We start from the raw sequence: 26877 nt of genomic DNA, 5'->3' as shown, positions 1-26877 counted from the left end.
AGAAGATGATGATAATCCAAGAAAAGTAGAAGAATGAGGAAAGCATCCCAGGCACAGAGAGGCATGTGCCAAGTCCTGAAGGCTTGGGGAGGGCAGGGTGGGCATGAATGCTGGGCAGAGAAAAGATTGTGGAGGGGAGACTGGATGGTGGAGAGTGGTGAGTTGAGGAAGGGCTATAACGAAGGAGCAAATGTCTGTACCAGGGTTCTCGGTGTGGTCTGGGACCAGCAACATTAGCATCACCCAGGAAGTTGTAGAATGCAAATTCTCAGGCTCAATCCAGACATGCTTCATCAGAAACCCTGTGGGTAATGCCCAATAATGTGTTTTAACCAGCTTTCTAGGTGATTCTCTAAATGATTTTACCCTCTACGGGACATTTAGTAATGTCTGAATACACTTTGGGCTGTATGACTGATGGGGGTAAAATGCTACTACTAGTGTTTAGTAGCCTGGGATGCTGCTAAAGGTCTTACAATGCACAGGACAACCCCACCCCCGCCCCACCCCCTGCCAAAAAAATCCAAATGTCAATGGTGCAGCTGTTGAGAAATCCTGATCCTCCCTTTCTCTGTCTGTGTCTTCCTTCCTTCTTCTCTTTCTCTTATTCCCACTTGTCCTCTACAGACAGACAGCGAGCACTCAAAAAACCACAAAATGCTCCTTTTCTGCATTTTTGTTATTTACTCAGTTACAGATAACCATCTCCTTTTATTGAATTAGCAGTTCCCCATGACTAAGTTGACCTGTGGTTAATATAGGCATTATCTTATTTTTGCCCCCAAAGGATCCATTTCTCTTCCTGGGAGTGGGGTGGGGTGACTTAGAGTATAGGTGACAGTCCCCACCTCAGACCTGAAGCTGTAGGTCTTGGTCACTCTGCACATGAGCTTATATCCAAGGCCCAAACCACAAGGAGTCTTGATTTTGGGATGAAAGACAGTTGCAGTGAAAGTGGAAACTTCCACAAGAGATATCAGGGATAACTCTGAACTCTTCCTCCAGACCACAGAAGTAAGCATGTCCACGTATAGTACAAAGTTCAAACAGAATGCTTTTTAAGCAAAGATGTAAAGTCACATGAAGAGTCTGGAAGTAACCAAAAGATAGGATTCTGATCTGAAGGATAACATTGACAAATCCAGTAATTATATCCACTAGAAGAAGGTTTACAGGGCAAAAAGAGTAAGGAAAGTGAGTGTAAAGTTACAAATATAGGCATTGGCAGTGCCCATCCAAGATTTTCCAGGGGAGCTGGTGCCCCCAGTATGAATGTTTAGTCTGCCTATTATTCCACCACGGTGGTAGGTGTCCCAGGCTTTTAAAGTTTAAAGTCACTAACCATTTCCATTATCCAGCTTCCTTGGCTCTGTTTTCAGGCTCTCACACAACCCACTAATAACCGTCTTCCCCATAGTTAATTAACCCACATGGAGAAAATGACCTGGTAAAGCTGATACGAATGTTGAGTCTGCTTGAGGGCCAAGTTTTTCACTAAACATGAACCAACTGGTCTTTTGGTTTATAGCTCTGGCCTCTATTGAATCTACTTAGTCATCCTGATTGATAGAATAACCTCTGGGACACTGACAACATGGAGCTTCTGGACTTCCAAGATAGAGTGAGAGCCAGACCAAGGACCATAAGGAATGCCTCTGGGCATCTGCTTCTGGCACTTGGCCTACTGTCCTCTTTGGTCATCCTGATTGTCATAATGCAACTTTTCTTCCAACTTCTACATTCCCACGATACTCAAAAAACATGTGTGATAGATTGAAAAAAGTGGCCACCATACTCTGCAGCTCCTTCCACCAAGAAGTGGAGTCCATGTCCTATTTCCTCATCCCTGAATCTGAGATGGCCATGTGAGTGGCCAGTAGAACACAGAGGAAGTGACCTCATGTGAGTCTGAGACTGGGCCTCAAGACATGTGCATCTTCTGTCCTGGATCCTTTGGACCCTAGAGTTGTTGAGTGTATCAGTCCAAGCTGACCTGCTAAATGATGAGAAACGAATGTCCCCACCATTCCATTCCAGAGGATAGCCAGACAAACCCCAGGAAGCGAGGCATTCTGCTTGGCACAGCTGACTGCATATACATAAGGAAGTCCACCCAAGACCAAGAGAAGACCCTCTTGTGGCATGGTGTGTGTGTGTGGTCAGTCATGTCCAACTCTTTGTGATCCCATAGACTCTAGCCCACCAGACTCCTCTGTCCATGGGATTTTCTAAGCAAGAGATATTGGAGTGGGTCACCATTGCCTTTCTCCAGAAGAGCTTCTTAGATAAACTCAGCTTGCCAATGCACAGAATCATAAACCAAATAAATGGCTATAGTTTTTAATATTAAATATTGGAGTAGTATTTTATGCAGCAGTAGATAACTGACAACAGTATTTGTGTTTATTAAAACTCCTAATTAGTCCTTGAACTTACTACCACATTTCTCTCTGAGAAGCCATGGGATTTGCCTCTGAACCTAACACAACTGAGATTTATCTCTTATTATCTCAGGAGCCGCAAAAGCCCTAGCAGAAGGAAACCGCTTGTTTTTTTCATCAAGATGCTAAGAGATCTAGGTAAAAGCTACAGAAAATTTTGAGTTTGCCAACATTCACTTGAGGAGAAACAGGAGGATTAAACACGTAAAATTGCATTTCTTAGACACAGATTTCTGACCTTCAGCCGGCGGTCGGGATCTCCACTGCATAGAGAGTTTACAGATACTTTGAATGATTTCCAGGCTGGGCTTAAGTTATTCATCACAACCTGAGGAAAAAAGAAAGGAGTGGTGGGTGGGAGAGCAAATGCTTGACATTTTCACTTTCAACATAAAAACTACTCGAGAAGCACTGAAAGCTTGAGAAGCTTATGAAACAGACAATTGTCTGCAACAGGTGCCTTAATGAAAACTTGAAGTAGTAAACCTTTGAAAGGTGCTCACTAAGTGAACATTACGGGCAGAACTCCTGTTATTACTAGCCTGGCTGTTGTTTTATGAATAATAACAATAATATTGTGCAGTATGTGGGTGTTGGAGATGACCCCTTCTATATCAAGAGAGGGTAGGATTAAGGAGATGTGCTGCCTGTCTCTGATAAAGGATCCCCCATTCTGTAGGTCAGTGCTATGACATAAATTCCCTTCTACTGAGGTCAGCATACATAAAGCCTATAGGTGGGAAATTCCATTGCTGAAGTTGAGTGGTCTTTGGTGACCTGTGACCTTGGTTAGATCAGATTGCAAGTCAGAAGAAAAATCCTAGGAGTATGCTTGGAAGGCATGAAGGCAGATCTTCAGAATTTCAGGATCACAAACTAAGACTATAATGGAGTGTAATCCTTTTAAAGGCAGTTTACTAATCATGAACTTGGTTAAATCCTGCCTGAGGGTCCATTTGAGTCAAGTCTTATTCTGTCATCAAATGATTAAAATAATTCAATTTGGTTTAGAATGTGTGAGTATTTGCTCTGTATCTAGGATTGTACTGTATGCTCTGGGGCAGGTCCCAAAATGTGATTCTTGGATCTGCAGGAACTTGTTAAATACAAATTCCTAGATTCCAACCAGATATACCAGAAACTCCCTAGGTGGGTCCTTAGGTGATCCTGATGCATGATATTTGAGAATCACTGTTCCAGGGGACATACAAATGAAGTTAAATGGAATTCTGTCATATTGATTTCTCTTCATAAGAAGTCTTTAGTTGGCATAAATTTTAGTATTGTAAAAAAAATTAATTCTGTATTCAACATAATCATTTTATAAGTGATTCCCTCTTCTTCTGAATTCCTTAATATAATGAAGAATTACTGAGTATACTGTAGGCTCATTATTAAATTTCCTGTAGTGCATTAAAGAGTAGAAAAATAATGTTCCTGTGTGACTTTGCTTTTTGTTCTCATTCCTTGAATAATCAAAGTGATAGTGAGAAGAAAAGTTAGATAAAATTATTTTGGTTAAATCTCTCACCTTTATAGAAATATTAAGAGTGAAGGTGTTTCATTGCAACAGTTATGTAAAACTCAATAGCAAATCAAAATTTCAACTAGAAATTTCCTCTGAAATTAAAATCTGTATGTGTGTGTGCACACCTGTGCTTACCCAGAGAGAATAGTATTGCCTGGTTATTTTGTATCTATTGAGTAAGAAAGAGGAAAAAAAGCAATGTTATGTTGATTGATTCATTGGAAAACTTTACAATCACATTTCTTGTGAGACTCCAGGAGCCCCTCACAATGGGGTATGGGGAAGTGTTAGGGACTCTGGGAACAGGGGGATTTACCAGCGTTAAAACTGAGAGGAGGGACGCCGTCAGGAGATAAGAAGTCTAATATGATGCCACCCCTCTTCCTTCTCCCTGTACATTCAAGTCCCCATGCACAGGCTGGGCAAAGACATGAATGGGTACCACTTCTGATTCTCTCCAACATTTAGTTACTTCTTCTGAAAGAACTTTGTTCCATCAAAGGAATCTTTATGTGGGGAAAAAGTTCTAAATGGTGGTGGTAACGAGGTGTCACTCAGGGTAACCATCCAAGTTGCATTTGAAACTATTCCCTAGGGAATAGTTTGTGACTGTCCAAAGAGTCACATTGTACTATTACAGAGAGTGGACATACTATCTGTATTCAACTCCATTCATGTATTCATTCTTTTACTAAATGCTAACCATGTACCAAATGACATTCACAGACTAGCCTGTCCAAGACTATTCAGTTTTTGCTTACCTTAAATATGACACGAAATGTTTCCCTAATGCTACTTGCAACTCTGCCACTTCAGGGAAAAGGAACTGGATTTCCAGTGTGAGGTGTGGGAACACAGCACCCTACTATAATTCTGTAGCAGACATGACAGTTCCTTCTTCCTTTACCCTACACTGCAAGCACAACAGTTCTCTCACCTCCAAGCCATTCCTCCTTATCAATGCACTTCTCACCCCAACAAGTCTCTCTCTTGAACTAACTTATACATAAAATAAAATACAAAGCGGAGTCTAGGGTTGGTTGGTAAGTGGGTTTGTGGTCGCGGGCGGTGGTGGGTGGGATACCGAAGGATGAGGTTCACAGACATGTGGAGAGAAGGTGGGAGTATGAGAGGGAGATGCAGCCAGATCAAGTGCCTGCTGATACACGGCAGCTGTTCATATGCAGACCTGACATCAGTACTGTGTGTGGACTTCCCTGGGGAGGCTGATTGGCTTCTCAAATTACAGCAAAGCTCAGGGTCAAACACACACAATTCAAACCTTAGCTCTACCTCTTGCTCACTATGAGAACTGGAAGGTGAATTAACCTCCTCAAAGTTCAGCTTCTTCATCTGTAATATGGGGTAATATTAACCATGTCAAGGCATAGTTGTGAGAAGTAAATAAAATGATATATGTAAAATCACTCAATAGATTGCTTGGCACCAAGTTACACTCATTAAATGTTAGCTAGGATTCATATTTTTATTATTAATAAGTTTCTGGCTTTCTGTATTAAAGGTCAATAGTGGAGAATATGGGTGAGAAAGGGTCTCCTCTTATAACACCCACATTCAGAATAAAGAGAGGACTGGGAAGACCCCAGATCTTGGCGGAGAGCTACAGACATTAAGAAAAGTAAGGTCAGTGTATCATCTTAAGGAAACGAGATGGCAAAACTGAAGATGGCACTGCTCACCTCAGTTCGGTGCACAAGCTGCTGAGTTGCATCATCATTCATTCGAAAAATTTCCAGAAATGGGTCAGATTTACTGAAGAAATCCTAAAATAGATAAGCAAAAATGAGTTTTGTTTCCCTCCCCCTCCCCCTTGCACAAAAACATTTGATACAGCCTGGGATAAAATACCCCTGAATTTGACACTTCCTTGCTTTAGCCTTCATCACCTTTGGCTAGAAGAAGCTGTATCTGAACCCCTAAGTTCTTTGAGAAGAAAGCATTTGGTTGATTGAAGTCCCAAGCAGTCTTTAAAGATCAGTTCAAATGCCAGTTCTCTAAGAAGCAGTGTATCTGCTGTCTTAAACAGGTTCATCCTAGTTATTGTAAAGCCTGTGTCTGATGTGTGAAATGGAATATCTCCTGCCATATCAGTAAACAAGGATGTCACAGTCATCAGCTATTCTGAGCCTCCAAATTTAATTTCTGGGCCCATAGGGCACCCAGGAAGAGCAATGCCTCCTATCTGGCAGTCATTAAGTTGCTGCCACAAGCTTCCCCCACTCCCTAAGGTGAATGAGGAACTAAGGATGTGAAAAATCAAGTTGTGGGATGCTGGCCCCAATAGCTGAGATGCATATTAAAGGAATGATTTCAGTAAGTCCAGACTCTTGCATCTTCCTATACATAGACAAGCACTAAATTCCTTAACTCAAAATATCTAAAGAAATATTTCCTTAATAAATTATAAGGAAATAACTTTCCTGAATTAACAATAATCTTTTCTTGTTCAGACTACCTGCCCCTTGTTGCAAACTTCTTTATAACCTGACTCCTCATCCCGCCTGCCTCTTTGAAACAGATGGAGAGACCCTCCGTCTCTCAGGGTCATGTGAGATGCTGTCTCTCAGGCTTGAACTACTAAAAATTCCCACAAAATAAAACACAACTCTCAACTTTTAGGTTTTGACTATTTTTTAAGTTGACAGTGACTACAGACACTGTGAGTCTGTTATTATCTGTTTCTCTGTTCTGCCCCTTGCTATGCTTGTTAATTTTTATTAAATACTAGACAGTTCAGTTCAGCCACTCAGTTGTGTCTGACTCTTTGTGATCCCGTGGACTGCAGCACACCAGGCTTCCCTTTCCATTGCCAACTCCCAGAGATTACTCAAACTCATGTCCATTGAGTCGGTGATGCCACCCAACCATCTCATCCTCTGTTGTCCCCTTCTCCTCCTGCCTTCAATCTTTCCCAGCATCAGGGTCTTTTCCAAGGAGTCAGTTCTTCGCATCAGGTGGCCAAAGGATTGGAGATTCAGTTTCAAGATAAGTCCTCCCAATGAATATTCAGGGCTGAGTTCCTTTAGGATGGGCTGGTTGGATCTCCTTGCAGTCCAAGGGACTCTCAAGAGTCTTCTCCAAGACCACAGTTCAAAAGCATCCATTCTTTGGTGCTCAACTTTCTTTATAGTCCAACTCTCACACCCATACATGACTACCCTATCCTTCCCCACAATGTGTCCACAAGTCTGTTCTCTATGTGTTTCTATTCCTTCCCTGCAAATAGGTTCATCTCTACCAATTTTCTAGATTTCATGTATATGTGTTAGTTGTTTTTCTATTTTTTAAAAAAACATGATATTTGTTTTTCTCTTTCTGACGTACTTCACTCTGTATAACAGGCTCTAGGCCATAATATCTTGGCTCTACAGTTCTTGGTACAGTTTTTCTCTAAGTTGCTATTTGCTAATTAGTGAATGCCCTGAGAGAGTAAGTCACTCTAATGATTGGGCTGACTCCCTCCTCTGAAGCCTCTACAAATAACCCAAGCTGTCCCTGTAACCCTGAGTTCCAGTTTTGCTTCCCCAATCCCATGAGACTATCAAAACCATCGCTCAGTTTCTTTATTTCTTAGTAGCTGTTTTCTGCTAGGCTTCCCAAGTCCCCATCCCTAGGTTTTATGAATCAGCCTTATGGAATTGTCTTGAGTGGAAAATCTGCATAGACTATCTGAATCATCTCAATGGATTTCTCTTCTTCCCAGCTTCACTTCTAAGTCTTTACTGCCTTTAAAGACTCCCAAAGATGCTCAGGGCTGGGGCAATGGGATGACCCAGAGGGATGGGATGGGGAGGGAGGTGGGAGGGGGATTCAGGATGGGGAACACATGTAAACCCATGGCTGATTCATGTCAATGTATGGCAAAAACTACTACAATATTGTAAAGTAATTAGCCCCCAACTAAAATAAATAAATTTATTAAAAAAAAAAAATAAAGACTCCCAAAGAGACGTCCCTTGTATCTTGTTCAGTGTTTACAGTTGTTTTCAGTGGCAGATGCTAAGTTGCTTCAGTCGTGTCCGACTCTGCGCGACCCCATAGACGGCAGCCCACCAGGCTCCCCCGTCCCTGGGATTCTCCAGGCAAGAATACTGGAGTGGGTTGCCATTTCCTTTTCCAATGCATGAAAGTGAAAAGTAAAAGTGAAGTTGCTCAGTCGTGTCTGACTCCTAGCGACCCCATGGACTGCAGCCTACCAGGCTCCTCCGTCCATGAAATTCTCCAGGCAAGAGTACTGGAGTGGGTTGCCATTGTCTTCTCTTCAGTGGCAGAATAACGTAAAACAAACAAGAACTTTAATACTGGAAGCAGCATATCTTTCTTTTATGTTTGCTTTTTACCCTAATAGATTATTAACTCTTCAGAGAGGAGGAATTATGTCTTATTTTCCTTTATATTTCTACATTTTCCTTAGCATCTTCTATAGCACCTAGTTTTTAGTGGCACACGTATATATTGGATATATGAATGAATACCTAGGTGAATGAATGAATGACATGAACACTGTGTATATAACAGGAGGTTATCTGAGAAGCAGCTTAGTCATCACACTCTTACTATGTATTCCACCAGGTTATTACCTGCCCCAGAAATCCAGGTGGCAGCAAAGTAGAATAAAGCCTACAGCCATCTTAGTCTTTAAGTCAACAAAATACTCTCAGGGAATATACTGATCTTGGAAACTTGTGCTTGATATTAAGGTACAAGGAAGGATAAAAACTTTTCTCAGCCCTCCAAAGTGCTATCTAGTTTGGTGCTAAGTATACACGTAAACATAACCAAGGGTTAACTACGAATGAATGAATGAACAACAGAGAAGAGGGAAAGTCGACGGATTTTGACTGTAAAATATGGTTTTGAGAAAAGGAAAACAAAGGATGTCACAGTCATCAGCAATTGCAGCCACCAGGGATGGTGAGCTGGTGAACCCTGAGGGAACTCAGGAAGGTAAGAATACTTGCCATCTAGTAGCCATCAGACTGCAGCCACTCTCTACAGTGAACCCTGAGGAAACTCAGGATGAGAAAACACAGGATACTGGTCAGATAGATGAGGTGCATATCAAAGAAATGATTTCAGTGAGCCCAGATTCCTACATCTTCCCATACATAGAAAAGGGTTTAGTTTCTTAACTTGGGGTATCTGGTTTTCTTTAATTAACAATAATCTTTTGATGTTAAGACTACCTAGCTTTTGTGGCAAAACTTCTATATACCTGGCTCCTCTCCTCGCCTCCTCCTTCTCTCAAGGTCACTCGAGATACTGTCTCCAAGGCTTGAAGTCCTAAAAATGTCCACCAAATAAAACATAACTCTCAACTTTTAGGTTATGAATATTAAGTCCACAGTTGTGAGGAGGATGTTTCTAGGGAGGGAATAGACTGACTGAAGGTGTAAAAGAGAAAAGACACACCAAGTAGCTGAATTACGCTGCAGTCTAAGGTTCTGCGGGAGAAGAGTTGGAGGCAATACTGGTGGAGCAGCTCCATGAAGTGGAGGACCTTACAGGTGTATCCCAAGTGTTCGCATTCACCTGAGAGGCAGTGGTGAGCCACTGGAGGATTTTGAGCAGGAAAATAATGTGATTGGCTCCATAGAGAAAACTTTGTACGGTACTTTAGAAAGAGGAGGGAGGTGGGGATATCTGCTTTCCCTTTGGCTGTCCTCCCCACCCAACTGGGACCAAAAGCACAGAGTCTGGAAAGTACCCATCCTCTATATTTTTGAAGGTGTCTGATTGACACTTGCGTTCATCAGTAAGTCTGCCCTGCAAACCATGTCTCTCCACAGAAACAGCTCCTGCCTCCTCCCAGACACACTGCTATCGATGGCTACCTCTTTGTGTAGCTGAGCAGGATCCTATGGGGCCTTTCTGAGACAAAGCCTTTCACCACATCCTCTGCTTTAGCTCCTCTCTGAAATACCCAGATAGATGCACATGCCTTGAGTTGTTCCACAGATGTGAAAACCTCCCACCCAACAGAAGATGTGAACTAAATATTGACCTTCAGCACATAGCACCCAGGCCTCTTGGAACCCAAGGATTGATCATGTTAACGCCTGTGATACTTTCCTGTTATCTCACCACCATCAGTCAATCAGAGAATTGTGCATGAGCTGATCACATACCCTGGGACCCTCTTCCTTCACCTGGCATTTTAAAAATGCTGTGTTGAGGAAATTCCCTGGTAGCGCAGTGTGTGCAGTGGTTAGGGCTCTGTGCTTTCACTGTCAATTGTACGGGTTAAATTCCTGGTCAGGGGACTAAGAATCTACAATCTAAGCAGTGTGGCACACACACGAAAAAAAAAGACAAAAAAAGTTTTGTCAAACTTTAGAGCATAAGCCACCCATCTCTCCTTGTTTGGTCCTGAAAGAAATCTTTCTCTGCTTCAAACTCCGATGTTTCTGTTTGTTTGGCCTCACTGTGTGGGGACACACAAACACGTATCTGCTCAAGACATTCACCCCTCAAGTCTATTTGTGTCTCATCCCTTATGTTAAAGAACTGGAGCCCCCTCCCCACTTCCTAGTGTGGACACACTAGCATGCTCTGCATGCCCTTGGGGCCCTCCTCCAGGGGGGATAGACTCTTGGCCCCTAATACACTGGAGGAACTCTATCAGTTATTTTTCTTTTTCCTTTTATTGATCATTTTAAATTTTTTGCTATCATTATTTTAAAAAATAGAAAATAGGGTTATCTATTTTCTATTTTTTAAAATAATGATATCAAAAAATTTAAAATATGCGAGACAGAATAAGAGACACAGATGCATGGAACAATTTTATGGACTCTGAGGGAGAAGGTGAGGGTGGGACGTTCTGGGAGAATAGCACTGAAACATGTATATTATCATATGTGAAACAGAACACCATTCCATGTTCGATGCATGAGACAAGGGCTCAGGGCCGGGGCAATGGGATGACCCAGAGGGATGGGATGGGGAGGGAGGTGGGTGGGGGGTCCAGGAAGGGGAACACATGTAAACCCATGGCTGATTCATGTCAATGTATGGCAAAAACTATTACAATATTGTAAAGTAATTAGCCCCCAACTAAAATAAATAAATTTATAAAATTAAAAAAGAAAATATATAAAAAAATAGAAATATGAAAAAAAAGAAGAAAAAAAAAGGTCCATAATCTCACCCATAATACCACAACTATAACATTTTGATAATTTTTTCCAGAATCTAGATATAATTTTCTTTTTTTCTTATAAAAAATACTTGTAATTGTACTCTATATATACTTTAGTATCTTATTTTTCCTAATGGAGGTATATTGTAATTTTTTTAACTTCATTTCACATTCTTTTAAGATACTATTTAGGATTGGCATGGAATTGTCAGGAGGAGGTACTATAAATCAAGAAAAGAAAGATCAGACCCAATCTTCACCTTCAAGCAACTAAAAATCTAATATGTAGTGCACTGGGTTTCAAATCCTGATTCCACCATATACAATAGGGATGACCTGGGACAGGATATTTAATTTTTCCACATCTCAGTTTTCTTATCCATTAATTGGAAAGGGTATCAGCCTTTCCGTGTAGCAATGCAGAAGGATTAGAGGAAGTGATGCACATAAAGTTTTGAGTCTAGTGCCTGGTACATGATCAGCACTCATAAAGCATTACTGCTGTTTATTATTACCAATAAAAGAGAGAATACATGAGGATACTTAGAAAAGCACTATACAAATATCAGGGATAATTACTATTAAGAATTTAGCAGTACTTCCATCTGATTTCTGGACATAAAACTACTCATAAGCAGCTCAAAAGCATCTCAAATGTACACTCAGAGATTCATAGTTAAAAACAACAAATCTGCATCTAATTGTATAGTTACTTGACCACAATCTGGAATTTTCAGCTTTCTTTGCTTTGACCATCAGTATTAAGAAGGCCTTTAGGACAGTTCAGTACAATGAAAATTAATGAGAGAGGCATTTTACTAAAGTTTTGCTATAGTGAAATGTTTAATAACTTGGAGGCTATATGCCCTTGCTCTTTTAGTCCAATATGAAGGAAATTTAGTTAAGGGAGATGTCAGTTGAGGTTTGAAAGAGAAAAGGAAGCAATGCACACCCATGACAGTGATCATGAAAATAGAATATTGGAACTGGAAAAGACTGAATGATTTGGGGTCATATTCAGACACTGTGACTTCTTCACCTTGTGACTTTGGGAAAATTGTTTGGCCTCACCGTGCTTCATCTGTAGACTGGAAATAATAAGATCCATTGTTAAGAATATGGTTATGTTTTGGGAGTAATGCAGAGTGACACCTGACACCTGGTACATTGTAGATGATCATGAATGATAATTTATATCACTAATGTAGGGTGTATTAGTGTTCAGGCAGGCATACTTGAACATAGTAAAATCACAGCACAGCCTGACAGAGTTACCATTGCTATAGAACAGGGGTCGGCAAACTATGGCATATGGTCCAAATTCAGCCCACTGCTTGTTTTGTAAATAAAGTTTTATTGGAACATTGTCATGCTCATTCACTTAAGTGCTGTCATGACTGAGCAACTAAGCACAGCACAGCACATGGCTGTTTTCATGCTGCAAAAGCAAAGACTCGTTGTTGGGACAGAGACCATACAATCTGCAAAGTCTAAACTATTCACCATCTGGTCCTTTATAGGAAAAGTTTGCCAACCTCTACTTTAGAGACATTTAGCTGCTTATATAGCACCCCATCAAACTAGCTTCACAGCAACATTAAAAAATACAGCATATAATGATCATGATTACAGATGTTAAGTACACCAGTGCAAGAATCAGTTCTATCATACCAACAAGAATACTTTCTCAGGAAAGAGAGGAGAAAGAACACTTTGTCAGCTTGAATGTTCCAAAGTAATTCAATTCATATCTTTACTTGTTAGATTAATCACCAACTAGCTGCTAAGAGTCGGACACGACTGAGCGACTTCACTTTCACTTTTCACTTTCCTGGACATTGGAGAAAGAAATGGCAACCCACTCCAGTGTTCTTGCCTGGAGAATCCCAGGGACGGAGGAGCATGGTGGGCTGCCATCTATGGAGTCGCATAGAGTCGGACACGACTGAAGCGACTTAGCAGTAGCAGCAGCAGCTGCTAATGTAATGAGGAGTTTTAGGAGTTAAAAAGTCCATCCCTCCACTAAGCGAATTACATTAACATTACACTAAAACCGTTATTTCCTGCAAACCTCACCTATTTTATGTGTGAATCTCATGAAGCCTACTGGATTTCTGTCTTGAGTAGATAGCTGCTCGTCTGGACAGCCTTGGAAAGGACTTATCAGGCACCTGGTGAGGGATCTCTGGCAGACAGCCTGCGGGGAGGAGCCCCAGGGGTGACCAGGTACTGGGTAGCCGGGAGTGAGGGAAGGTCCAGGCCAGAGGACCAGAGACAGAGGGGCTGATGGGGGAGGGGGAGCAGTTGGGGCTCGGGGAACATTTGGGTGCCAGGAGCTGCTTAGGTGCCTTTGGGTGCCTGGAGCAGTGTGCCTGCTTGGCTGGGAGAGGGAGGGCCGCGCTTCTCTTTCACTCCCACATAGGACAGAGGCGCTGCTGGGGGAGGGGAAACAGTTTGGTTGCAGGAGCCATTGGGCATACTGGGAGCCGTTTGTGAGTCCTTGGGTGCCAGGAGCAGCATGCCTGCTCAGCCGGTAGTGGGAGGGATCCTCAAGGGTTGGAGGAAGCCCGTGGGGTTTCCCTTTCACTCCAACTGAAGGAGTGCAGGGCTGCTGGGGGAGAAGAGGTTTGGGCGCCAAGCTGGGAATGGTTTGGGTGCCTTTGGGCGTCCAGAGCAGCGTGCCTGCTCTACTGGGAGAGGGAGAGACCCCTGAAAGGGCTGGAGGATCCAGTGGGGTACCCGTTGCACTTGGCCCCAGGGTGTCTTCTGGGGCCAGGGGTAGGGGTATCTGCCTTCTGGGGGCTCCTCTGCCCTCCGTGGCCCTCTCTAGTCTCTCACTGAGCCATCTTCCCTTTGTTCTCTGGGACGCCCTGCTCTTGAGGGATTCCCCACCCCTACTCCTTACCCCCAACACCCGTGGGTCATCTGCACCTGAGAAGTGGGGAGGCTCCTGTGGGGTTCCAGAAATAGGGAACTGCCTGGCGGTCCCCTGCCCAAGGGCCCTGGGAAGCTTCCTAAGGCCCCCAGGCTGACCTCTCTTTGCCCTTTGGGACCACTTCTGCCCTCCAGGGCCCAGGTCACCTTCCAAGGACTTCTCCAGGTCTCCCTCTGCTCTCCACCTTCCAGTTTCCTCCCTCCAGTTCCCCTCTACCCTTCAAGGCCCTCCCCCACCTCTCAGGCACCCCTCCCTCCAGGCTGAGCCCTCAGCCATACAGGACACCCCCTGCCTCCACCCTCCAGAGTCCGTCTCTGTTCTCCATGTTCTTCCTCCCTCCAGGGTTCCTGTCCTCTGTGGGTCCCTCACCCCTCCAAGGGCCCTGACTGCTCTCTGAACCTGGCCCACCACCATCTGGGACCCCCTTAAACACTCTGGTTCCCTCCTCCTTCTGGAGGGGCACCCCCTCCATCCGCTAGGGCCCGCTTACCTTTGGCCTCCCCTCTGCTTTCCAGGCTGAGCCCTCTGCCCTCTGAGGATCCATCTCCACCCTCTGGGGCCCCCTCTGTCCTTCAGGGCCACCATCAAGGGCACACACTGCCCACATAGGGCCTGCAGGTGCTGGAGGGAGGGAAGACAGAGTAGGGCGAGCAGGGAAGGGGTCCCTTCAGGTGTGGAAGAAAGGGGAATCCATCTGGTGTTCTGTCACCCACTCAGCCCCGGGAGCCTCCTGGGACCTGGACCTTATCTTCTACACCCCAAAGCCAAAGGCACTGCAGAGGCCACCTTGGTTGCGTGGAGCCTGGGTCCCCCTCCACCCCCATTCAGGGCCTTTTCTGGAGGCTTGGGTCCTGAGTCAGGACCTCACCCTCATGTGACTCCCACCTCCACCTAAAAACTGCCACCCCTTAAGCCATTCCCCACCTAACCCCTGCCCTTTACAGCCAAGGTTTGTTCTGCCTTTTGGTTTTTATTATTACTTTTACTATTTACCAGTGGAGTTTGGTTTTACTCTCCAGTAATTGTTTCATACATATACTTATTTTTTTCTACTATTTCTGTTAGCTTTCTAAACTTAGTTTAGTACTTTTTAGTCTTTGTTATTATTCTTCCCCCTCTTATTTATATATATATTTCCCCTTTTTTCCTTCTCTCTCTTTACTATTGGAGTACATATTTCCCCTTCAGCAGTTGTTATTTTTTGTTATTGTTCTGCCTTTTCCCCCCTTTTTTATTTTTTTCTCCACACCTCATGGCTTGTGGGATCCCAGTTCATTGGCCAGAGATCAGGCTTGAACCCCTGAGGTGGGAGCATTGAGTCTGAACTGCTGAAACAATAGAGGATGTCAGGTCCCAGAAAATATTAATCAGAGTGAGTGATCCCCGAGGTCCACATCTCAACACCAAGACCCAGATCTAACCAACTGCTTGCAAACTTCACTGCTGGAAACCTCAGGTCAAATAACTAGTGAGACAGAACACAGTTCCACTCATCAAAAAGGAAAATGAAAGGACAAAAATATATGTTACAGATGAAGGAGTAAGGGAAAAAACTACAAGACCAAATAAATGAAGAGGAAATAGGCAACCTATCTGAAAAAGAATTTAGAGTAATGATAGTAAAGAATTCTCAAAATATTGAAAATAGAATGGAGAAAATGCAAGCGACATTTAAAACGTTTAACAAAGACCTAGAAGACATAAAGAATAAACAGTGATGAAGAACACAATCACTGAAATTAGAAATGCTCTATTGATAGCAGAATAACTGAGGAAGAAAGGATAAGTGAGCTGGAAGATAGAATGATAGAAATAGCTGCCAAGGAACAGGGTAAAGAAAAAAGAATGAAAAGAATTGAGGACAGTCTTAGAGACCTCTGGGACAATATTAAATGTACCAACATTCAAATTATAAGGGTCCCAGAAGAGAAAAAGAAAGGGTATGAGAAAATATTTGAGGAGATTATAGTTGAAAACTTCCTTAACATGGAAAAGGAAATAGCCACCCAGGTCCAGGAAGCCCAGAGAGTCCCATAAAGGATAAACCCAAAGAGAAGTACACCAAGACAATACTAATAAAACTAATAAAAATTAAACATAAGAAGCTACAAGTGAAAAGCAAAAAATAACATAAAGGAATCCTTGTAAGGCTAATAGTGAATTTTTTAACAGAAAATCTGCAGGCCAGAAATGAGTGGCAGGATATATTTAAAGTGAAAGACAAAAACCTACAACCAAGATTACTCTAAACAGCAAGAATTTAATTCAGATTAGATGGTGAAATCAAAAGCTTTACCAACAAACAAAAGCTAAGAGAATTCAGCATCACCAAACCAGATTTACAACAAACGTTAAAGGAACATCTCTAGCAGGAAACACAAGAGAAGAAAAAAACAAACCCTAAATGATTGAGAAAATGACAATAGGAACACACATGTCAATAACTACTTTAATGTAAATGGATTATATGCCCCAACCAAAAGGCACAGACTAGCTGAATGGATACAGAAGCAAAGTCTGTGTTTATGCTGCCTACAAGAGATCCACTTCAGGCCTAAGGACACATACAGACTGAAAGTCAGGGAATGAAAAACATATTCCATGCAAATTGGAATCAGAAGAAAGCAGGAGTAGCAATTCTCATATCAGACTAAATTGATATTTTAAAAAACTGTTACAAGACATGAGGAAAGGCATATATAATGATCAAGGGATCAATCCAAAAGAAGATGTAACAATCATAAATTATGCACCCAACATAGGAGCAACTTAATACATAAGGCAAATGCTAACAACCATAAAAGAGGAAATCAATGATAACATAATTATAGTGAGGGACTTTAACACCCCACTTACACTAATGGACAGATCATCTGTACAGAAAATTAATAAGGCAACACAAGCATTAAATCACACATTAGACCAGGTGGACTTAACTGATATCTTCAGGACATTCCACCCCAAAGCAACAGAATAAACATTTTTCTCAAGTGCACATGGAACACTCCAGGATGCACTGCATCTTGGGTCACAAATCAAGCTTCAGTAAATTTAAGAAAATTGAAATTGTATCAAGCACCTTATCTGACCACAATGATTTGAGACTAGATATCAACTACAGGAAAAAAAAAAAACCTGTAAAAAACAAAAACACATGGAGGCTAAACAACATGCTTCTGAATAACCAATAGATCACTGAAGAGACCAAAAATGAAATTTAAAAAAATACCTAGAAATAAATGACAATGAAAATACAACCACACAAAACCTTATGGGACGCAGCAAAAGCAGTTCTAACAGGGAAGTTTATAGTAATACAAGCCTACCTCAAGAAACAAGAGAGACAAAAAACAAACACCTAGAAAAGAAGAACTAGAAAAGAAGAACAGAAAACTCCAAAGAAAGGAAACAAATTGTAAAGTTCAGAGCAGAAATAAATGAAAATGAAATGAAAGAGACAATAGCAAAGATGATTAAAACTAAAAGCTGGTTCTTCAAGAAGATAAACAAAATTGACAAACCACTAGCCAGATTCATCAAGAAAAAAAGGGAGGAGACTCAAATCAATAAAATTGGAAACAAAAAAAGACAATGCAGAAATACAAAGGATCATAAGAGACTACTATCAACAACTATATGCCAATAAAATGGACAACCTGGAAGAAATGGATAAGTTCTTAGAAAAGTACAACCTTCCAAAACTGAACCAGGAAGAAATAGAAAACATGAACAAATTATAAGCACTGAAATTGAAACTGTAATAAAAACTCTTTTAATAAACGAAAGTCAAGGGCCAGATGGCCTCATAGGCAAAGTATACCAAAAATTTAGAGAAGAGCTAACACATATCCTTCTCAAACTCTTCCAGAAAATCGCAGAAGGAAAACTCGCAAACTCATTCTACAAGGCCAATATCACCATGATACTAAAACCAGACAAGTATGTCACAAGTGTGTGTGTGTGTGTGTGTATGTGTGTGTGTGTGTATATATATATATATATGTATATATATATATATATGTATATATATATATATATATGTATATATATATATATGCCAAAATCACTGATGAACATAGATGCAAAAATCCTAAACAAAATTCTAGCAAACAGAATCCAACAATGTATTAAAAGGATTGTACACCATGGTTAAGTGGGATTTACCCAGAGATCCAAGAATTCTTCAATATACATAAATCAGTGTGATATATCAACAAACTGAAAGATAAAAGTCATATGATCATCTCAATACATACAGAGAAAGATTTTGATAAAATACAATGCCTATGTATGATAAAAGCGCTCCAGAAAGTGGGCATAGAAGGAACCTACCTTAACATAATCAAGGCCATATACAACAAGCCCAGAGCAAACACTATTCTCAATAATGAAAACTGAGAGCATTTCCTCTAAGATCAGAAATAAGAAAAGGGTGCCCACTCTCACCACTATCATTCAACATAGTTTTGGAAGTCCTAGCCACAGAAATCAGAGAAGAAATAAAAGGAATCAGAATTGGAAAAGAAGAAGTAAAACACACACAGTTTGCTGATGACATGATTCCCTACATAGAAAACCCTAAAGGTTTCACCAGAAAATTATTCGAGTTAATCAATGAATATAGTCAAGTTTCAGGATATAAAATTAATACACAGAAATCCCTTGCATTCCTTTACATTAACAATGAAAATTCATAAATACACGTTAAGGAAACATTATCATTGACCATTGCAACAAAGAGAATAAAATACTTAGGAATAAACCCACCTAAAGAGAAAAAAGCCCTGTATGCAGAAAACTAAAAGACACTGATAAAAGAAATCAGAGATGATACAAACAGATGGAGAGATATACCATATTCTTGGACTGGAAGAATTAATACTGTGATAATGACTATACTACCCAAAGCAGATTCAATGCAATCACTATCAAACTACCAGTGATATTTTTTTTTACAGAACTAGAACAAAAATTTTCACAATTTGCATGGAAACACAAAAGACCCCAAATAGCCAAAGCAATCTTGAGAAAGAAGAATACAACTGGAGGACTCAACCTTCCTGACTTCAGACTATGTTACAGTCATCAAGACGGTATGATACTGGCACAGAAACAGAAATATAGATCAATGGAATAAAATGGAAAGCTCAAAGATAAACCCACACACCTATGGGCAGCTTATCTTTGACAAAGGAGGCAAGAATATACAATGGAGAAAAGACAGCCTCTTCAATAAGTGGTTCTGGGAAAACTGGACAGCTACATGCAAAAGAATGAAACTAGAACACTTCCTAACACCCTATACAAAATAAACTCAAAATAGGTTAAAGACTTAAATTTAAATGTAAGGCCAGAAACGTAAAGCTCTTAGTGTAAAACGTAGGCAGTACACTCTTCAACATACATCAATCACAGCAATGACCCACCTCACTGGGTCATTGTAATGGAAATAAAAACAAAAATAAACAAATGGGACCTAATTAAACTTCAAAGCTCTTGCACAATGAAGGCAACTATAAGCAAGGTGAAAAGACAACCCTCAGAATGGGAGAAAATAATTGCAAGTGAAACAACTGACAAATGATTAATCTCCAGAATATACAAGCAGATCATGCAGCTGAATACCAGAAAAACAAACAACCCAATCAAAAAAAAAAAAAATAGGTGGAAAATCTAAACAGACATTTCACTAAAGAAGAGATACAGATGGCCAACAAACACATGAAAAGATGCTCTTCATCACTCATTATTAGAGAAATGCAAATCAAAACAACAATGAAGTATCACCTCACACCTGTCAAAATGGCCATTATTAAAAAATCTACAAAGAATAAATGCTGGAGAGGGTGTGGAGAAAAGGGAATCCTCTTGCACTGTTGGTGAGAATGTAAAATGATACAGCCACTTTGGAGAACAGTATGGCGATTCCTTAAAAAAATAGGAATAGAATTACCATATGACCCAAAAATCCCGCTACTGTTCATATGCCCTGCTAAGTCGCTTCAGTCGTGTCCGACTCTGTGTGACCCCCATAGACGGCAGCCCACCAGGCTCCTCCGTCCCTGGGATTCTCCAGGCAAGAACACTGGAGTGGGTTGCCATTTCCTTCTCTTCCTGAGGAAACCATAATTGAAAAAGACACATGTACTCCAATGTTCACTGCAGTACTATTTACAATAGATAGGACATGGAAGCAAGTAGATATCCATCAACAGATAAATGGATAAAGAAATTGTGGTACATATATACAATGGACTATTTCTCAGCCATAACAAGAAAAGCATTTGATTTGGTTCTAATAAGGTGGATAAACCTAGAGCCTATTATACAGAGTGAAGTAAGTCAGAAAGAGAAAGAGAAATATTGTATATTAACGCACATATAGCTACACTCCATGGGGTTGCAAAGAGTTGGACACGACTAAGCACACACACACACATAGAATCTAGAAAGATGCTACTGATGAAACTATTTGCAGGGCAAAAATAGAGACACACACATAGAGAACAGATACATGGACATGGAGAGTAGGATTAATTGAGAGAGTAGCGTTGAAACATATACATTACCATGTGTAAAATTAGATAGCCAGTGGAAATTTGTTGTATGACCCACGGAGCTCAAATCTGGTGCTCTGTGACAACCTAGTGGGATGGGATGGGGTGGGAGGTGGAAGGGAGGTTCAGGAAGGAGGGGACATGTGTGTACCTATGGCTGATGCATGTTGATGTATGGAAGAAACCAATACAATATTGTAAAGCAATTACAAGCTCTGAAAAAATGAATTATTCTCATCTGCAATTTAAAAAAAAAACCAACTACTTCTTTCAAAGAAAAGATACATTTACCTGTCTTCATGGTTTGCAAAAGAAATATACTCCACAACAGCAGTTCTCAAACTTTTTGGTCTTAGGACCATTTTATACACTTAAATTATTGAGGACACGAAGGAGCTTTTGTTTATGTGGATTATATCTAATAATACTTTACCATATTATAAGCTAAAGCTGAGAAATTTTAAAAACATTCATTTGTTATATCATTTTTAAAATAATAAAGATAAACCCATTATATCATAATAAAAATGCATTTTAATGGAATATAATTATATTTTCCAAATGTATAAAATTGTCAGAAGAATGTCACTATGTTACATCTTCGTAGATCAATTTAATGACTGGATCAATAGAAGGCAGTGGGATTCTCATACCTGCTGCTGCATTCAATCTCTTGTGATATTGGGCATCAAGTAGTTTCTGGAAAATCACTGTACACATGTGACAGAATGAGAATGAAGATAGAAAATAATGTCCTAGCATTGCTATGAAAATGGTTTTGACCTCATACATTCTTCTGAAACGGTCTTGGGACCTGGGACCACACCTTGAGGACTGCTGCCTAATAGCATACATACTCTCATCTTCCTCTTGCCTAGATCCCCTCTTCCCTGAAATACATGGGAATATAACCAAGTTCTCCACAGCCCAAGACCAATCTAACCTGTGTTCATTAAGTCTCTGCCCCCCAAAAAGATTTAGATTGTAGTTGGGCAAATTGATTGGGTTCCTCTTTGTCTATGATTGTGAGTGTGGGTGTGAGTGTCTGTGGCCTTGGGTAAGTCATTTCACATCCTTAAACTCTGACATTTTCATATGTAAAAGAAGGCTATTTGTATTAGGCCAGAGTTTTCTACCAGAGGTATGTGGATAACTGGAGAATTACTTCAAGGAGACTGGGGGCCCAGCTGTCCATAACTATTCTGAATTGGATATAGCACATTCATACTGAAATTTTTTCAAATGTAGATCAAAATTAGTTGCTCTCATGATACTAATTAGCAAAATGTTTTAAATTAAGAGATCTGTTTACCTCAGTGGTTGGATGGCATCACCGACTCGATGAACATGGGTTTGGGTAGACTCCGGGAGTTGGTGATGGACAGAGAGGCCTGGCGTGCTGCAATTCATGGGGTCGCAGAGAGTCGGACACGACTGAGCGACTGAACTGAACTGAACTTACCTCAGTGGCATTTAATCATGGTCTGTTTTCTCAATTAATAGATATAAGTTTAACTGTTAACATGCAGGGAGCAACAACCTCATTTGGTGCTAAGGCTAGAAGGAGGTCTTCCTTGAGAACCTCTGGGAACTATTTTACTAGCTGTGACATGAAATAATTGTCCTCTCTTATTCTGATTCTGTCACAAAAATACTGTGGCAGGTTGCATTTTCCACCACAATGTCCACATGCTTTTTTATGTATTATGATTTTGCCACTCTCCTACCAAGACAAGGAGTCATTTTCCTCTCCTCAACTCTGGGCAGCCTTATGACTCACTTGTAACCAACAGCAGCAGCAGAAGTGATAATGCATGACTTTCAAGGCTAGGTCAGAAAAGGCCACACACATGGCAATGTTTTTATGTCAGTGCTACTTTGTCAATTCGTCCTACCATCTCCATTCCCTGCTGTGTACAGCAGAAACTACCACAACATTGTAAAGCAATTATCCTCCAATTAAAAAATTTAAAAAAAGGAAGACCACACAGCTTTCAGTGGCTTCTCTTGGAATGATATCTCAAGCTAGCCACCATATAGAAAATGTGATAAACCTAAGACCACCATGAAGGTACTCTGACTGACCGACCTGGTGAAGCCCAGCCTTCCAGCAATCCTATGTGCCAAGCATGTGAGTGAAAGCTCTTCCACCAGCTGAGTATAACTGACTGACCTCTTTTTAATTTTATTAGTTATTTATTTTTGACTGTGCTAGGTCTTCGTTGCTGGGCACATGCTTTCTCTAGTTGCAGCGAGCAGGAGTTACTCTCTAGTTGTGGTGGGCAGACTTCTCATGGCAGTAGCTTATCATGTTGTGGAGCATGGGCTCTAGGGCGCATGGGTTTCAGTAGTTGTGGTTCACAGGCTCTAGAGTGCAGGCTCCGTAATTGTGGTGCATGGGCTTAGTTGCCCCACAGAATGTGGAATCTTCTTAGACCAGGGATTGAACCCACATCCCCTGTGTTGGCAGGTGAATTCCTAACCACTGGACCACAAGGAAAGTCCCTAGCTGACTGACTCCTGTCAATGTTATAAGGAACAGAAGAATTGCCCAGTTGAACCCTGCCTGAATTTCTGACCCTCAAAATGATAACACATAAAAAAGTAGTTGTTAATTTAAGTCACCAGGTTTTGAGGTAGTTTGTGATGCAGTAATAAATAACCAGGCAGCAGTGTCTTGGTGCAGGTCATTAGGCCTTGCTGAGCCACTGTTTCCTAAAGAGGTTGTGTGAGCGGATCTTCATGGTATCGTCTTTCTCCTCATCTCTACAATCTCTTTCTATCTGAGACCATTCATCTCCTAGTCCACAGTGGAGCAACGGCTTCTGCTTTGTTATGAACAGGGCCCACTCCTCTCTGGGTGACTGAGTCTGGGAAAGATCCCACCTCATTAAAGAGGACCTGCTGTCTGTGGCTCCAGGGGACTGAGGTCTCAGTAATGAGCAATCTACACAGTTCAGGGAGGGCACAGCCATCGAGAACCATGGTAGGTGTGGATGGGGATCTTTCAGTTCTGTGAGCAAGTGCTCATTTGCATGAAGGGAAACTGCTTATATACCTTAGAGCTGATGGACCCACTGACAAACCCCCACATCCCCTTGCTCTGTAACATAAATCAGTTGGAGTGCGTGACTAAATGGGAAGAAGTCATGAGAAGCCATGAAGTGAGTAGTTTAAAACTGCTACACACTGACCCAATGGCTTATAGTGTCCCCAGGTAAGATATGACAAAGGAGTCTGGTGAATTATTCTGAAACTTGAAGATGATAGAAAGAGCCTGATAATCACAGGAAGTGAGTGATAAGATCTTACACTCCATTGACACCATTGCACACTATAGTTCCCAGTACCTCGTTCAGCTAATGTCAAAAGGTGACAGTTTGTGAAAGTGTCACACAATCCACTCAAGATAACAAAAAAATCCAACTATGATTTCTTCTTAAGAACAAAGTCTTCCCTACTATTCCAAGGCAGAATGGATTACCCTTTTCAGGACACTCTGATTATGTATCATCCTCTTATAGCTTTAGTATCATTATGTCATTTGTTGTTTAAATTGATGTGTCATTTGGATGGTGAATTACAGGTTTTGGATATAAGAATGATTCCAAGGATGCCCATTTCCCACCAACAGATGCATGACAAGCACACGACAAAGGTTTGGTAAATGAATGATGAAGGAGTAAATAAATGAACAGATAGGAGAGTGAATTAATGAACACATAATCAGGCTGAGTACTCTTTGTGTGTGAAAATGAACTATGCCAGGATATGAGCTACTGCTTAATACTATGGGGAGCTGTGAAAAAAACTTTTCCTTTTTCTGTCTAATGCCTACAAGCAATTGTTTGAAAAAGTAGTGCCACATCCCCAAATCGCCTCTTTAGTTGTATGCTAGGAAAATGGATTCCTCTGTGAATACACTGGTGGATATGATGTTATGGTTGGAGAGGAAACATTTTTTTAAAGGAGTGGAGTCTCTAGGATTTTTCTGTATATACAAGACTAACATGGCCTGTGACTGCATGGAAGTTGCGGGATATAACTGAAAGAGTACAGATGGAAGTCAGGCTGACCTGGGACTGAGTCCTCAGAGTTACCACCAACTAGCAGAGTTACCAACTAGCAGGGTGTTCTTTGGCACGTGCTTTGCAGATCTCCCACTCAGGAAATGTAACTGAGTGCTTTTGTACTCTGAAATCCAGTCCTGCCCTCATTCCGAGGCCAGGCTGCACGTGCGCTGCTCCTAGCCATTGCTGCGTGTGTAAGAGCTATAAGGCACTCATGGGAGACACACAGGACTCCTTTCTGGCTTGGTAGAACCTTCCTTAGACTATGTGGTGTTGCAGAAACTGAAACCTCTTTCCCTCTCTTTTTTTACTTATATTCAGACTTGCACTGTGGTCTGTCAGCTCTCCTGATTTCCTTCTTGTGTTCCCTACACAGGCATTTCTCCTAATAAAACCCTTCTTGCATCATTAACTCTCTCTTGGTGTCTGTTTATTGGATTATTTGGACTAACACATGGAGTGACTTTAGACAATTACTTTATCTTTGAATCTGTTACTTCACCTGTAAAAGAGTTAATAATACCTGTTACATGGGTGCTATAAGAATGATTAACTGTGATCATGCTTGAAAGGCTCTTAACTCCATGTCTGCAAATATGACGCTTAAAAAATGCAACTTTTCTTCCCTTTCCCATCTTCTTTTTTCCTTTGAGGTGGATGAAACTGGAGCCTATTATACAGAGTGAAGTAAGTCAGAAAGAAAAAACACCAATACTGTATGCTGCTGCTGCTAAGTCGCTTCAGACGTGTCCGACTCTGTGCGACCCCATAGACGGCAGCCCACCAGGCTCCGCCGTCCCTGCGATTCTCCAGGCAAGAATACTGGAGTGGGTTGCCATTTCCTTCTCCAGTGCATTAAAGGGAAAAGTGAAAGTGAAGTCGCTCAGTCGTGTCCGACTCTTGGCGACCCCATGGACTGTAGCCTACCAGGCTCCTCCATCCCTGGGATTTTCCAGGCAAGAGTACTGGAGTGGGATGCCATTGCCAATACAGTAATACTAACACACATATACGGTATTTAGTCAATCGGTAAAGATAACCCTGTATGCGAGACATCAAAAGAGAGACAGATAAATAGAACAGTATTATGGACTCTATGGGAGAGGGCGAGGGCGGGATGATATGGGAGAATGGCATGGAAGCATGTAAATTATCATATGTGAAACGAATCGCCAGTCCAGGTTCAATGCATGATACAGGGTGCTTGGGGCTGGTGCACCGGGATGACCCGGAGGAATGGGATGGGGAGGGAGGTGCAAGGGGGGTTCTGGAAGGGGAAAACATGTACACCCATGATGGATTCAGGTCAATGTATGGCAAAACAAATAAAAAGTAAATAAATAAATAAATAAATAATAAAATAAAACTTCATCTGAACACCGAGGTAATTGGAGGGAGATAAGAAAGTGAACATATCGTACATGTAATACATATGTATATATTTTATGCACATAAAATATGAACCAGGGTTTAAAAAAAAAAGTTCCTAGCAATGGGTTTAAATCACATTCACCTATGCCATGTGACCTGTAGCATTTGGGAACAAATGAAATCTTAGTGTAATAAAATTGTCTTAATTATAAATTAAATTAATTATAATTATTAATTATAAATTTAATTATAAAATTGTTTTAATTATAGTCCTTCCTTCTTCTCATTAACTGCTTCTCTATGGGGGGAAGTCTTACTCTCCATCCTCTCTGAAATCGTTGATCTGTTTAATGATGTGAGTTGAAAGGGAAAAAATAGCTGTGAGGGGAAATCTTATTAAGCTTTGTGTGCTAGCTTTATTACTTTCTTCAACGAGGCTGATGCCAAACACTTTACCTTGTCATCCAGTTTCCGTGCACTGAAGGCAAGTTCAACATAGTCATCATTACCAGATAATTCCTCAGCAATCACCTAAAGGAAAAAAGCATTCATCAGGTGCAGTGGCAGTTGGACCACTCAACCCCGGAATTCATGAACAATTTAGCTCGTGTTTGATCCAAAAATCAACAAAGACTGACACCTGGCATGGAGTTTCCCACAATCCAGTGAATGTGGCACATCATCTCCAGGTGTACCAGAGAACCCCCTAGAATAGACCACAGATGATAAGTAGACCTCACTGGTGCTGAGCATGAGAACATGAAATATGGGGTGTAAGCTGGAGGAAGAAGTTTTAGAGGAGCAATTAGGAAG

At 41.2% G+C, this 26877-nt stretch overlaps 1 protein-coding gene across 5 annotated transcripts in view; it reads right to left on the bottom strand.

The window, feature by feature from the left end:
- CPNE4 (copine 4) overlaps window positions 1-26877 on the bottom strand; it is a 635297-nt gene that overhangs the window by 138612 nt on the left and 469808 nt on the right. For all 5 annotated transcript variants that reach the window (XM_081569846.1, XM_081569842.1, XM_081569843.1 and 2 more), the window contains exons 5-7: window positions 26521-26595; window positions 5670-5753; window positions 2680-2769 (exon numbers count right to left, since the gene is read on the bottom strand). In XM_081569846.1, coding sequence (XP_081425972.1) covers window positions 2680-2769; window positions 5670-5753; window positions 26521-26595 — 249 coding nt within the window. The remainder of the gene's footprint in view (window positions 1-2679; window positions 2770-5669; window positions 5754-26520; window positions 26596-26877) is intronic.

The sequence above is a fragment of the Giraffa tippelskirchi genome, chromosome 2 (genome assembly GCF_054371585.1).
Source record: "Giraffa tippelskirchi isolate mGirTip1 chromosome 2, T2T-mGirTip1v1.2.pri, whole genome shotgun sequence".
In the NCBI taxonomy this organism is placed as follows: domain Eukaryota; kingdom Metazoa; phylum Chordata; class Mammalia; order Artiodactyla; family Giraffidae; genus Giraffa; species Giraffa tippelskirchi.
This window is presented reverse-complemented; position numbering and strand designations above follow the sequence as displayed.